At 45.4% G+C, this 15,138-nt stretch overlaps 1 protein-coding gene across 7 annotated transcripts in view; it reads left to right on the forward strand.

The window, feature by feature from the left end:
• The window catches only part of NLRC5 (NLR family CARD domain containing 5), a 58,820-nt gene continuing 43,682 nt past the window's right edge, over window positions 1-15,138 (forward strand). For 3 of the 7 annotated variants that reach the window (XM_035118264.2, XM_035118268.2, XM_035118269.2), the window contains exons 1-9: window positions 1-288; window positions 5,628-5,777; window positions 6,983-7,292; window positions 8,602-8,667; window positions 10,062-10,136; window positions 10,810-12,565; window positions 13,269-13,352; window positions 14,754-14,837; window positions 14,932-15,015. In XM_035118264.2, the coding sequence (XP_034974155.2) occupies window positions 5,769-5,777; window positions 6,983-7,292; window positions 8,602-8,667; window positions 10,062-10,136; window positions 10,810-12,565; window positions 13,269-13,352; window positions 14,754-14,837; window positions 14,932-15,015 (2,468 nt within the window). In that variant the 5' untranslated portion in view covers window positions 1-288; window positions 5,628-5,768. Of the gene's footprint in view, window positions 289-1,887; window positions 3,978-5,627; window positions 5,778-6,982; window positions 7,293-8,601; window positions 8,668-10,061; window positions 10,137-10,809; window positions 12,566-13,268; window positions 13,353-14,753; window positions 14,838-14,931; window positions 15,016-15,138 lie in introns of those variants that run through there. The other 4 variants (XM_060275886.1, XM_035118266.2, XM_035118265.2 and 1 more) reach the window with 4 other exon arrangements.

Raw genomic sequence — 15,138 nt, forward strand, 5'->3', positions numbered from 1 at the left:
TTAAATCATTTAGAGATGCTGAGCTGTAGGCAGCCTGGGCTGCCTTACAAACACATGATTTCCTAGCAATGCCATGCCTATTTCTGGCTAGACCTTTCAACTGTAGCCACAGTGAAGTTTCACTTTCGAATTCAAGGCTGCTCTTGCTGCCAGGCTGACACGCAGCTGGGGCTGGCTGCTTTGCAACTGCGTTGCACCTGCCGCGCCGAGGCATGGAGTAGACTGATGAGAGAAAGTGGGTGCTGCTGACCGCTCCGAAGGAGGATGACTGTCTTCTTACTGTCGAAGGTATGTAGCAGCCTCGGAGAGAGCGAAACAAGCGGACTGAGTTTCTGGTTTTTCTGCAGTGGTGGGATTTCTCTGGCCACGAGATGGCGCTTTTGTCTGATTTCCACTCGCAGGGCTCCCTGGCGGCTTTGCCTTTGCTTCTGAGCATATTGGAAAATTGCAAAGGAAAGGAGGCGCGCGGGCTCAAACCTGGAAAGTACTGTCTGTCTGAGGAGTTTAATGGGAGAAATGCAGAGGTGCAAAGGCTACTTAATGGAAGGTCCTACCGACGCAGGAGGATTTTAATTTGTAGAAAGAGCAAAAGGGGGTTGCGTGCCTTGAAATCTTTAAACTTCTAATCCTAGATATGTAAGTCTTGTACTGAGGGAAGCGTGCACGTGGTCTGCTGCTATTGAAACCGCCTTTGCCAAACATCCAGGTGTTTCCAAGTATCCTGCTAGGGCTGAGGGAAGCACAGCTGTGCTGTCTGGTACTGATGAGAACAGCGATGGGGTGCTCCGGCGCCATGGCGGGGGCACACGAAGACCCCTTACTTTTTCTGCTGCGCTGCCTGCAAGGTCTCGGTCTCCAGTGTCCTCGGGCCGCCCAAGAAGCAGAGAAGAGGAGCTTTTAGACACTGTTTATTCTCCAAAAGCTAAGAGCTGTTCGACAGTGGAACGGGACTTCCCTTCCATGGAGGTTTTTAAGCAGAGGTTGGGTGGCCATCTGAGATGGATGCTTTAATGGAGATTCCTGCATTGCAGGGGGCTGGACTAGATGATTCTATTCAATGATAGGCTGTCATCCTCTACAGCAAGCTAGTTCTCTTTATTTTCTAGGTGAAGGGACTCCCTCCCCCCTCTCTCGGTATGAACATTAGACGGGAAGTGATAGAAACCCACCACCTGGGGCTGTCTCAGGTGGCATAGTGCCCAAACAAACGCAGACATCCTCAGTGCCTTGGTTACTGCACCTGCTGCATCTTTCTCACAGGGACTCCCTTTTGTTATAGCACTTTGCACATGCCTTGGAACGTAACCACCAGAGTTCTCTGCAATCCTACATTATTATTATTATTATTATTATTTATACCCCACCCATCTGGCTTCTCCAGCCACTCTGGGAAACTCCCAACAGAATATTCAAAACACGATAAAACATCAAACATTAAAAACTTCCCTAAACAGGGCTGCGTTCACACATATAACTATTCTCAGGGCAGGCCATATGGCTGTTTTCGAAATGCTGAAATGCTGGGCCTGCCCAACATCGTAATCTTGTAGGCAAACGAAGTGGAGTGTGTGTCTGAACTGGTTTAACCCAGAGATGGAGGTGGCCCTCCAGACTTCTCTACCTGGCCTCAAGGCTCTCACTAAGGCCACACCTGTCACCTGTTCTTTGGTGCGCCCTCTTCCAATGCTTTCCTACTTCTTCTTGTATTTTTTTTTATTAAAGGTTTTATTGATTTACAGAAATATATGCAATGTCTCTCATAACATGTTTACAAATCAGTTTCGTTTGTTGAGACATTGGGAAGAAATAGGGGGATAGAAGTAGATGGGGGGTCAGGTGACGGTGTTTCTATTTAACTTAATATAGGGGGGGTTGTCAGCGTCGCTTGTGCAGGTTCTCTGCTGTTCCCTTGTGTTTTTTTGGTGGTGAGAGAGGTTGGGGTCGGCCTGATCCAACACACCCACCCACCCCACTCACGAAACAAAAACCACTACAGCCAATCACAAATGAACAACCATACTCCAATGCTTTCCTTTGGCCGGAATGTGTCCTTGAACTCTTCTGATGCCTCCATCCTGCTTGGATGGAGGAGAGGAAGATATGTGCATGGTGGGATGAGAAGGTGCATAGAAACCTTGGACTTCTCCGTGACTGGAATAGAGTCTAGTGTACAAATGCAAGACACAGATTTCTTTACCAGTGATATGGTTGTCTTCCTGAAAGGTAGGAAACAAAGTCTAGCCTCCCAAATTGCCTTGTTTTGTAATTTTTTATTTTGTGGTGGTTTTTTTTTAACCTTTCTGTGTTGCTTTGAGGGTTTAGTTTAGCTGAAAAGCAGCAAACAGATGGATAGAAATGTAATGCAATATAAAGAATATGTTTGATTATTGAGTTAACAATTATATTAAATAACATAATTCAATTCAGTTCACATTTAAAGGCAACCCCACCAAGTCCACACTTTCCAGAACACTACACAACTTGAAGCACAGCCGCCCTTTTAAAATGCATATTCTGGGATGTGCATAGAAATATGTTAAGGAAAATAAGATGCTGAATGCATTATATTACATTAGACAAAACTGCTTTGCAAAAATGTGTAAATTAGGCAAGCTTGCATGCAGAAACTTGTACGTTAGAAGAAATTCACTGATGAGGTTTCATGAGGACTTTAAAAATAAATCAAAAACTGATATAGAAATGGGAAGAGCTGAATCCACTGGAAAAATGAGAAACTGAGAGAAACCAAAATTGACAGATTGGGCCATCCCTACATTTGAAATGTACAGAGTTTCAATACTGGAACATAGCTAGTTTCAAAATATGGGTTAACAGTGATAGGAAAACAGGAAGGAGAAAGGACATTTGCATTGTTTTCAGTCAGATGGGACTCAAGGTGACAGGAGCTGGTCTCTCCTTGAACATACTGAAGGGTATGTGTTTGTTTGTTTCCTGAACTTTATACACCACTTTTTCTTTTAAAAAAATACCCTCAAGTTTATAAAAGCTAGAACAATAAAACCAGGAAATTTTTACAACCTTACTCTAAAACGTACAAACATTAAAAATGCTAAACTAGATTGAAATTACCTCAACTTTCCAAGTATCTGGGTAGGCTTGTCTAAACAGGAACGTTTTTCGCAGGGGCTGACAAGGGCATGTGTTTGAATATTGTTCCGCCCACAGGTAAAATGGAGGGTGGAAGGATCAGTCTTGAACCTGCAATTGAAGAAGCTTCTGTGTTAGTCGATCGGTCGCATTAATCTGATCTTGCAAGCTGGCAATCTAAAGATGTTTGTTTCCTTGCTGGGGAACAGCAAGGAGGGAAAGGGTTTGAATTGTAGCTGGATCTGCAACACAGGTGTTGAACTTTTCAGCACATTCAAAGCCGAGGCCATTGCTCTGTGTTGTGGGATTTTAAGGGGAAATGATGCCCCTGGGTAAAGATGGTGGTGACTTCAGAGGTTCCTGGGGCATCGCTGGCACTGACCCTCGCAGTGCCTGCTGCTTCGTGAGCTCATTTTGCCTGATTGCTTCAGTCTCTCTGCAGTTTATGGCGGTTGGTCTTTGCACAACTTTCTGTAATGAGATCGGATGTGGCGTTTGTGTTTCTGTGTGGGAGAAGAAGTTAACACACTGCCTGGCTAAAAAATTGCTCCCCTGGTTAGAAATTACCTAAAATTGCCAAGTTAGCTGTGGTGCAATGCAGCAGGACAAAGTTTTGTTTAAACTCCCATTAGTTACCCATTTCAGTCTGATAAAGTTGTTAACTTTGTGCCGTAAAGTTTGGGGAATTCCGGGCACTTTTACTTTCACTTGGTGCCAGTCCCTTGGCACAGGCAGGCATGGAGAACATTTAATTGCCATGTTTCGGAAGCTTCAAAGAGAAAAAAGATGAAAGAGGCAAGAATCAGCTCTCCTTCCCTCGTTTCCTTCTCGTTTCCGTGGTTTTGCTCTTTAATGTCTGCAGATTTCTGGTAGGTACCCAGTTCTTGGCCTGTCTGTCTTTGTTTAACGAGGTTTTATGTCCTACGTGACAAAACAGAAATCTTCCACTATACATCTCAGCAGGAACACGAGCAAAACACCGGTTGGACCTTGGTAGTGGTCTTTTGATCGCTTCCCTGCTCAACTGGTTTTATATAATTGCAGCACTGACATGTTGCAGTGCTGAGTGCCTGTGTTCAGGATCTCAGCCAGGCAAGTTTTCTTCCGGGATATTCCATTCAACTGCTCCCCCCCCCCCCGGTTTTCTATCTACCCAGCCACAAGAGACACTCCGTATTCTGTAGCCACTGAGTACACTCAGCCCTCATTGGTGTTTTGGGTGGGTCTCCCCTCTTTTAGCCTGTGTTTTTCTTGCCAAATATGTTTAAAAATGTTTATGATGCATGTTCAACAACAACCGCTATAACAGGGCGGTCCAACTTTTCATACTGAGTGGGCTGCAAGAGTACTACAACACAGAACACACACTGAGTAAAATTTCCCTATCGCAAATTTAATATTATTTATGTATAATTAAATAAACAATAAATTTAATATACTTAATTATTCAACAAATTTAATGCACAGATGAATGCGCTTTCGTTAACAACGCATGATGCAAAAAATAATTGTTTAAGGGTTTATGATGTTTTTTTCTTGAATGCTGCTGAGGGCTGCCAAAAAAGACTTTATGGGCCACATGTGGGCTGTGGGCTGTGGATTGCACCACCCTGAACTACAGTATAGCATTTACAGAGGTAAATGCATTATACATTAAACTAAATAAAAGGTAATATCAGTGGTTTTTTCTTTTAAAAAAGTGTTTAGGGGTGCTCTCATTTTGACTCAAGAGAACCACCATTTTATAGTTCAAATTGGGGGGAAATAAATACAGTAAATGGACAAAAGTACAAAGATTCACAAATGTTTAGGGGTATTCATACCGCTGCGTCCCCCCAGAAAAAAAGCACTGGGTAATATCACCAAAACTTTGGAGTGGAGGGTGGCGACTGAGAGTAGTCCCAACAAGGCATGTGGATTTATGTTTTCATGCATTGTGTTGCACTTAGTGCACAACAAAAAAGGTCCACTTTTAAATAGATTGATCACAATCCTGCCTATCATCTCTTAAATGTAAAGGGACCCCTGACCATTAGGTTCAGTCGTGACCGACTCTGGGGTTGCGGCGCTCATCCCGCGTTATTGGCCGAGGGAGCTGGCGTACAGCTTCCAGGTCATGTGGCCAGCATGGCTAAGTCGCTTCTGGTGAACCAGAGCAGCACATGGAAACACCGTTTACCTTCCCGCCGGAGCGGTACCTATTTATCTACTTGCACTTTTGGCATGCTTTCGAACTGCTAGGTTGGCAGGAGCAGGGACCGAGCAATGGGAGCTCACCCCGTCGCGGGGATTCGAACCGCCAACCTTCTCATTGGCAAGCCCTAGGCTCTGTGGTTTAACCCACAGTGCCACCTGTCTCTTACTTGAATCATATTGGTCAGTTTGCCCATACAAATACTTTAACTAGCCAGTCATCTAATGTTGGCAATCAATTCCTACCCACTCCCTGTAATGAGCAATAGATATACAGGCTGCACCCAGTAAGTAACAAACCATCTCCCTCTTGTCTTTTGGAACAGACTCTCTTCCTTTTCATCCCCAGGAAGTTTCAGCTGACAGAACATCTCTCTGCAAATGGCAAACATTACTCCCTGACACAGATAATATGAAGACCACAATGTAACATTCCTACTGAGCCCGGACACTCCAGCTTTTGCAGAATGACAACGGTAGGAGGGGCCAGCTTGCTGTGATTTTCTTAGGGGTGGTAGTTAAGAGAATCACAGGGAATGGAAGAGGGCGTAAAAGGGGCCACAAAGGCATTTTTAAAAATCTCTTCATAGAACCATAGAATTGTTGAGTTGGAAGGGGTTCTCAAGGGCCATCTAGTCCAACCCCTGCAATGCAGGAATCACAGCTGAAGAATCCCTGACAGGTGGCCACCCAACCACTGCTTCAAAACCTCCAGTGAGGGAGAGTCCGCCACCCTCTGAGGGAGTTCATTCCATGGCCAAACAGCTCTTATTGTCAGATCAGTTTTCTGATATACATATTTGCACGAATTGTTAGCTGCTCTAGATGAGTATAAATCCAATTATTTAATTACAGTTTTTCAAACCTACATTCACAGTGTTAACAAGAGGGTTTTTTTTTAAAAAACTAGAGGTTCTTTAAATTTTATTTTTTATTTGTTAAAGCAAACACTATTGTTTATTGCCTTGGGGTGCATTTGAAGGAAGGGTGGGTCTGACATTTATGGTGTTATGAGTTTGTGGGGGGCCAGATCCTCATAAATTTCTGGGTCTGATAAAAGTTAAAATTAATCAATGCTTGGAGGGTTAAACTGAAAGTTAGACTTTAAATAGCTGGACTCAGCCTTCCCTCTCCAGGAAACTGCCTGACAGAAGACCCATCAAAAGATAATAAGGAATGGCCGAGTCATTGACCAAAGACAAGACTAAGCAAGACTAAGACACTATATGCCCCAGCCTGCTCTCTGACATCAAATCAAGAAGTGGTTTTCACACAAATCTTTCACTCAACTCATTTCTGTGTAAAGATAGCTTGTGTTCAGTGTAATGTGTGAACAAGCCTTTCATTTTGGGCCTTAAAGTCATGGCAGGGCTTATGTACTAATACAGTGGTACCTCTACTTATGAATAACTATACTTACGAATGTTTCTACTTACGAACGGAGCTCCGCCCGCCATCTTGGATGCGGTTTAGATAGGATTTTTTCTACTTACGAATTTTTAGATAGGGTTACTTCGACTTACGAATTTTTTCTCCCAATGCATTCCTATGGGATTCGACTTACAATTTTTTTCGACTTACGAATGTGCGTTTGGAACGCATTAAATTCGTAAGTAGAGGTACCACTGTATTTGCTTCAGCAATTTGCAACCGTTTCATCTTTCTTCTCTTTTCCTTCTAGCCTCCAGTCTGGATGGATGATGCAGACGTCCAGAAGGCCATCAGGAATGCTTGGCCGCAGCTGGTGCACTTCCTCAGTCAGCATCCAGAGTGGGTCCTGGGAAAAGCCAAGCAGCTTCTCCCAGGGGTGGCCTTGAATGAGATTGAGGGGACAGCCAGTTCCCACGAGAAGGTCTCACTGGTCCTGGACATGTTTCTGAAGGCTGCAGATCTCAATGCTCCCGTCTTCAAAGCCTTCGTACAGAGTGTCTGCATGGAATGCAACCTCCCCATGGATCTGGAAATAGTCTTCATGAGTGTGTCAGGAGAAGGTCAGAAGAGGGGACAGAAAGTGACATCATGGGTTGTGTCTCGGTGATGCTTTGCGTGCTTTGCATTACAGAAAGCCCCAGGTTCAATCCCTGGTGGCCTCATGTGCCTTCTGGCCAAGCTTTTCAAGCTTTATCCCTGGGCATTAGACCCAACAAATTAGACATTTTTTTTATCCCCACAAAAACAAATGAATTTTCGTTCAGAACCAATGTGTCTGAATTCCCATTCATTCATTTCTTTTCCATACGTTCTTAAGGCCAATGCACACATGAGATGTGAAGCAGGAGATGTACATATTGTCTCCTCCCAGCTTTTAGTTTAAATTTAAAGCAGCTGAGAAGTCATCTCGGCCAGTAGTGGTCTGGGATCATGGAGAGTCAAACCCCCATTACTTTTTTTTGCATCAAGGTTTGTGTCTCCAGCTTCCTGGTGCCACCCAGTCTGTGGAAGGGGAGCTTTTTAGCCCCTGTGTGCTGGAAAACAAAGCATTTAGGGACATGGAAGAAAGACACAAGAAGCTTCAGTTTCAAGTCAACAGGGTGCCAGTTTTGTTACATCCAATGCAAATTCATGGGAAACACAGCTTAAGTAAAACTGCCACAAAATATTGAAGCGCTCCAAATCATTTTCTCTGGGACCCGCGCCAAAAATAGTAGATCTTGCTCAAGCTGCTTTTCTCAGTTAAAAAGACACTGGGTTCCAGATCTTCTCTCCTGCAGAGATAAAAGTGCTTGGGGGTTTCGTTCCATGCTGGATGCTCAGAGTTTTCTCAGCAGATGAGCCTCTAAACACAGATAATTTGAAAAGTACTGCAATAGTGAAAATGCCTTGTGGTTCATGCCCTACACTGAGCAGAGAGTTGGCTGGAAGACCTTCCATGTCCCTTTGATCAGCTCTCCAAATGCTTATACTGCTTTTAATTGCTGCTGCTTTTAATTGCAACTGAAAGGGAATTCATGGTGGTCCTTGGGGTCATGGTAGTCTAGCTGTGCCAAACAAGGAACGACCACCCTTTATATAAGCAATCCATCAGGTGTTGGCCTGGTGTGGTGGCTCCAGTGGTGTCTGGTGCTCATTGGTGCTGGTAGGGCGGAAGGCATGGAGCCCAACCATAGGTGGCGGCAGAGCCAGTGACAGGCAGATAATTGGGCAGGACTGAGGTAGGTTGGGCCGCGTTTCCTTTACCCTAATGGGCCAGCCCCTTCATAAATCTGGTACTAATGCATACAGACACATGTGCACAAATATACAGAATACACCTTGTTATGAAATACTGCCTCTTTCGCTGATTTAAATTGATGATTCCAGGTCATGTGACACAAGGACAAGAGGATTTGAAAGGAGCTTCAGCTTGGTTCCCGTCGACACCAACAAGTAAGATTGCTCTTGGTGAAATGCAATTGGTGGTTTGAGCTAGGAGAGCTGTCCTGGGATGGGCCCAAGTCAGCCTTGGAGCAGAATGCTTGGGCTCACTCCTCTTGAGGCTCCAGGCCCACTTCATTCCTCTGGCGGTGTTGGACTCCTGCTAAGGACCCTTTCGTTTTTGTGTTCCTTGAGAAAAGCAACTGTTCCTGGTCAAGAAACAACCACAGAGTGCACCCCAGTGTACTTTACAGTGGTGCCTCGCTTAACGAATGCCCTGCTTAACGAAATTTCCGCTTAACGAAAGGATTTTTCAAGCGGAGGTTGCCTCGCTAGACAAATTCATTTTATGAAAAATTCGTCTAGTGAATCGCGGTTTCCCATAGGAATGCATTGAAATTCAATTAATGCGTTCCTATGGGCAAAAAAAAATTCAAAAAAAATGGGATTTGCTAAACGAATTTTTCGTTATAAGAAAAGACCTGTGGAACGAATTAAATTCATCTAGCGAGGCACCACTGTACTGTATTTTATTTTATTTATTTCACTGATGGGTTTCAACAACCCTCAACTGTGGGTTCCTCCCCTGCTACAGATTAGGGAATGAGACAGAGACAGTAATTAATTTGGGAAAACTGGGGCCTTCCTAGGGGCTGATCCAAGACTTTGAAACTCCCTTCCTAGAGCAGTTAGACTGGCTCCCCTTTGTGTCCTTTGGCCAGCAGGTAAAGACTTCCTTGTTCCAACAGGCTTTGGGGAACTGACAGTTTTTAAGGAAAGGACTGGTGCTCCGATGTTTTTATTGTAATTATCTGTATTCTTAATAGATCCTCTCTCTCCCTCTCCCTCTCCCTCTCCCTCTCTCTCTCTCTCTCTCTCTCTCTCTCTCTCTCTCTCTCTCTCTGTGTGTGTGTGTGTGTGTGTTGCTTTTAAATTATTGTCTTTTCTATGGTTTTAGCTCTTTCTATTTTATCTGTAAGTCACATTGAGTCATGGGCTACGAAAAATGCAGAATATAAATTAATTGTGTGTGTGGATGCCCAATGATTACTTAGTTACAAATCAATCTGGCTTCTAAGGCTGCATACACACTCCACCCCCAAGGATCCTGGGAACTATAGTTTACTTATAGCACTATAATTCCCAACACTCTTACAAAGTAGAGTTCTCGGGATTCTTTGTGGGAGGGTTTGTGTGCTTTAAGTGTGTGCTGTGGATACATGTGCTGTCCCTTTGCACATTGATGATGTCAATGTGTTTTGCTGAAATTGTGATCGGGGCATGAGCCAGAGAGAAAGTCTCTTGCTGAAGCCCAATTCCTATGAAAGGGAGCTGGTCTCAGGCCCCTGCCATCTCCAAATATGTGATGCCGCCGTAATGTCCCTGTTGCCTTTGTCGCCCTACAGGACTTGAACGACGCCGTCCATGCAGCAGCCCTGCCAACAACAACAATGGGAAACAGTCCAAACAGCAGCGGCTAGGCAAGTTGTTATTTATTCTCATCATCATCATTAGTTATTAAATTTACAAGTCACTTTTTCTTGCTAGGGCAACCCAAAGTGACTTACACGAAAACCCCAACCCCAACCAACCAACCAAACAAGCAAACAAAAAACCCTCCACATACATACATTAAAGGGGGGGGGGCAGAAAGCATTAAGAAGTGTGCATTTTATGAAAGAAGTATGCACAAAATGTGTACTCTCAGGCAGAATGGGGTAGAACAGAACTCTGACTGAATGCCAGCAAGGCTTCAACAAGATGGAATCAGGTGCTCAACCCAACCCTTAACTCTTTGTGGGTTTTGGTCTAATTCCCAACATTCTTTGGCAGAAGCCATAGCCAGGAGCATAGGAAGATAAGGGCGGTGGGGGTGGGTCCAAGGGGCGCCATCGCGGGCACCCACCCCGACCCCAAAATACGCGCCCCACCCGCGGAACACGTGCCACGGTCCTCCGGGAGGCGCGCCACGGCCCTGGAATGCACGCCCCGCCCCTCTGGGATGTGCGCTCCGCCCCCAGAATGGGCGTCAGCCCTGCCCCCACCTCCGGTGCCGGAGCATGAAGCTCTGCCACTGGCCATAGCAACAAAATTAGTTTTTGTGTAGTGTGGATCTATATCTGCTCCTTTTCTCCCTCCTCCATGTTTTATCAGATTCTGCTGAAAGATATAGGCAACTCATTACCACCTCGATGCTTCAGAGATACGGAATGAGCAGATCAGCAGAAGCAACGGAACCCAAAGCTCAGCCGTCGCCTTTCAGCCAAACCTTCGTCAACCTGGTGATTCGTCAGAGCAAAGGTGGTCGGATGAGGGAAAGGGGGGAGAAAGCAAAGGAGGCTCCGATAGCTCCGCATGATACAGAGGAGCACAGGAACACCACCCTGAGACTGTCTGAGCTTTTTGAAAGTGTCCACATGGGGACCACCAAGGTTGTCCTTCTTCTGGGAAAACCAGGGATGGGAAAGACAAGGCTCATGCACAAGATCTGTCAACAGTGGGCAGAGGGAGACCTTCCACAATTCCAACTGATCTTCTTCTTTGAGTTCCGACAGCTGAACCTGATCCAAAGGAAACTCTCTCTCCAAGAACTTCTCTTCGACTTCTTTCTCAGGCCAGAAGATTGTCCTGATGCTGTGTTTCAGCACATCCTAGAAGACACCCAGCACACACTGGTGATATTTGATGGGCTGGACAAGTTTGTTGAGAATGTCCAGCTCCCAGGTCCTCCTCACACTTGCTTCCCAGATCCTCTCAACCCTCTCTCTGTATCAGACCTTTTTGCAAGCCTTTGCCTTGGGAAATTCTTGCCAGGCTCGACTGTGCTGGTCACGACCCGTCCAAAGATAGTCCCAGGTGCTTTATTGAAAACGGACACCCTCCTGGCAGAAATCTGGGGCTTTGACCGTGAAAAGGTGGAGGAATATGTTGGCTATTTTTTCCGCCAGCATTCCCTCAAGGAGAAAGCAATCGCTCACCTGAAAAGCAATGGCAAACTCCTGAGCATGTGTTATATCCCCGCCTTGTGTAACATCGTCTGCATTTGCCTGGAGTATCTGCTCCTCCACGATGCAGGGAGAGTCCAGCTCCCTCAAACCATGACCCAGTTCTACATCAAGATGCTCCTCACCTTCATAGGCAAGGATCAGAAGCTGAGGACTTTGAGCGAAGAAGTTGACTTGAGTCAACACGAAGCGACTCTCGTAGGCCTCTCTGAGTTGGCCTTCAAGGGCCTGGAAGGAAATAAGATGTTGTTTTATGCTGGTGAGGTCCCAGAAGACGTGAAGGATTTTGCTTGCCTGTATGGGCTCCTGGTGTCCTTTGAGGTAAAGACCAGCAATGGACACACACAGGTTGGCTACACTTTTGTCCACTTCAGCCTGCAAGAGTTCTTTGCAGCCCTCTTCCTGCTGACAAGCAAAACAGTTGATGGCAACTTCCTGAAGCAGAAGTTCTTCCTGAGGTCCAAGTGGATGATGAAGAGGGAAGCAAGGGTGCCCTTCACAGAGAACTGCCATGTCTTCCTGTCTGGCCTCTCCTCCCAAGGGTGCCAGAAGTTCCTCAGCTCTTTAGCCGGGCATTGCGAGGACCAGGTCCAGGAGCGTCAGGACATCATTGTGCAGATGCTGAAGAAACTGGGGGATGCTTCTCTCACAGGACCTAGGATAGCTGAGCTGTGCCACTGTGTGCACGAGACACAAGACCAGGAACTGGCCCGGCATGTCGGGAAGCAGCTAAACTTCAGGTATCAGTTCAGAAACTTCCGGCTGATGCCGCTGGACATGGCTGTCCTGGCTTTTGTCATCAGCAGCTGCCACCCTCACTTGGTATGCCTGGACTTTGTGGGATGCCCCATGGAAGTGGACTATCTGGATGTCTTTGGCAGCTGTGAAAATATAAAGAGCCTGAGGTAAGAAGCATAGGCCACCCTGACACGTCAGGCTCTAAAGAGGGTGAGGGATCAGGGCCTCTCCAAATGTTGCTGGACTGCAGTTCCCAGCATCCCTGACCATCGGCCACGTTGGCTGGGGCTGTTGGGAGTTGAAGTCCAACATCTGGAGGCCAACAGATTCTCCATCCTTGCATAGATGGATAGGTGCACACTAGTCTTTATTATTATTATTCACCTCACTTTTAATTTGTATACTTTCTTTCTATATTACCATACATGTGGTGGTTTACAGCCTGAAGAAACAAAATAGACAGCAAAGATTTCTTCCCCACCCACCAACACGAGCTCCCAAAGTGAGTCACATTTTAACAGTGTAAAAACGCAATGCGAAAAATCAGTTAGAAACAATTTAATAGGATGAAGTGTTCTTGCACTCAGGTCCTGCTAGCAGGTTTCCCATTGGTGCATCTGGTCAGCCACTGTTTGAACAGGATGCTGGACAAGGTGGGCCACTGGCCTGATCCAACAGGCTCTTCTTGCGTTCTTATGGATACAACTCGTTAAGTCATTTGAAGCAAGTCATTAATATGGAGCAACCATGGGGAAAGATGCTAGCCGCCTGCTGCAAGAATCAGGTGCTGAGCTCCTTATCCAGCTAGCCTGGAAGGGAAGACTGGTTGCTATTTTACTAACCACAGTTGCCTTTTGCTTTTATTCTTAGCTTTAAGAGCAGGAGATGTGGGAATGAGTTTGCTGCTGTCCTGTCCAAGACCCTGCCGAAGATCAAATGCCTGACAACTTTCCAGTAAGCATTGCCCCAATGTCACATGCCCTGTTTTTGAATCTTTTAGTGCAGTTTTTAATTCAAACCACCAGCTACATTTTGAGCAATAGCGTCTGCAAAGTAGAAGTGAAACTTCAGTGGCCCTCCATAAGCTTTAGATTGGCTCACCCAACAGAGCAGAGCTCATGTGTTGTTTCAGCAACAGCCAGTTCCAGACTGAGACTTATATAGGAGTGACAGCTTCCTTTCAGTTGCCAGCTCCGCCTTTGGTGGGAGGAGCCTCTCCATTTAAAGGGCTGCATAAGCCAGCATAGACTCTATAAGATGGTGCCTCCTCAAGGAACCTTCATATTAGCCAATTGTAGATGAGAGGGGGTGGCTATTTCTGATTTTTTCCCCTATGCTTCTCCCCCACTGAAGAGCTATTATTATTATTATTATTATTATTATTAAATTATTGTTTATTAAATTAGGAGCCCAGGGTAGTGAACTTGAAAATGTTTAAGCAGCACAATGAAAACAGCGCTTAAAAAAAAACTATTTAAAAAACCATATAAAAATATTTTTAACAGCCAGGGATGATGAAGTTTTCAGACTAGGACCTAGGAGACCTGGGTTCAAATCCCCGCTGAGCCATGAAGCTCACTGGGTGACAGACGCCAATTTGTGAGGGCGATGGGTGTGTGTGTGATATTGCCACTGAACTGGGGGCTGCTTCTCCCCCTCCCCTCTATGGTAGGAAGAGAAGGAGGCACTAGTCATTGAAACCACACTGTTGCCTCATTCCTGACTCCTCTGATTTGACATGACATTTTTAACATTTGGGGGGCTGCGCCTTCAAATAAATAAGGGGGCAAAAGGGTTCAGCCCCCAGGAGTTGGCACCCCTGCTGCGTGACCTTGCGAGCCACTAACAGGCTCTCAACGGGACCTGCCTCACAAAGTTGTTGTGGGGATTAAATGCGGAGGGAGGGGAGAACCATGTAGGCCACCTTAAGTTCCTTGACCAGAGAGTGGGGGGGGGGAAGGTGAGATACAAATGCAGTAAATAAATAAATTAATACATTTAAATGGACTCATGCACCCTCACAGTTGTTAATTTCTTGGTTGCCACAGCCAATTCCTATCAGCCATCAAATGTTTGGGAAAACAGGAATGTTTCTAAATTTCTCCTGAAAGTCAAAGTGAGGGAGATTGATGCACCTCACCGGTGAAGGTGCTCCACAAATGGGGAACCACCACTGAAAAGGCCTTGTCATGGGTCAATGCCAACTGGGCAGTACCTGGGTGGGACCACCACTGACAGGACCTCCTCTTCCAATAATGGGGCCTGAGAGGGTTGATACTGAGGGAGGTGCTCCGTTAGGTATCTCTCAAACTGTTTGTTGACATTACTATAGTGGTGTCACATTTGGTTTTTCAGGCTAGCCGGTGGAAATATTTCAACCCCAGGACTTGAAGATCTGATACGAGCTTTTCCAAACTGCCATCAGCTGGAAGACATAAAGTAATTTCACCTTTTTTTGTCAAGGAGAAAGTTGGCCTGTTTTATTAATCAGATGAACATTTGGGAGGCATATTAACCAGTTGCTGCATTTTAGCTTGCAGGACAACAGACTGAAGGGGCAGGAAATGATCAAGACTACAGAAATATTTTCCACTGTGGCGAAGCTCAAAAAGCTGGAGTAAGTACATAATAAAAAAGGAAAGGGGGAAAATGATTCTAAAAAGGAAGTTTCAAGTAATAGTAATACTGATAACAGATTAGATCAACGGACCTAGAAAACAAGTAGACCTCATAAAATTAC

Source organism: Zootoca vivipara, chromosome 6, assembly GCF_963506605.1.
Source record: "Zootoca vivipara chromosome 6, rZooViv1.1, whole genome shotgun sequence".
Lineage (NCBI taxonomy): Eukaryota > Metazoa > Chordata > Lepidosauria > Squamata > Lacertidae > Zootoca > Zootoca vivipara.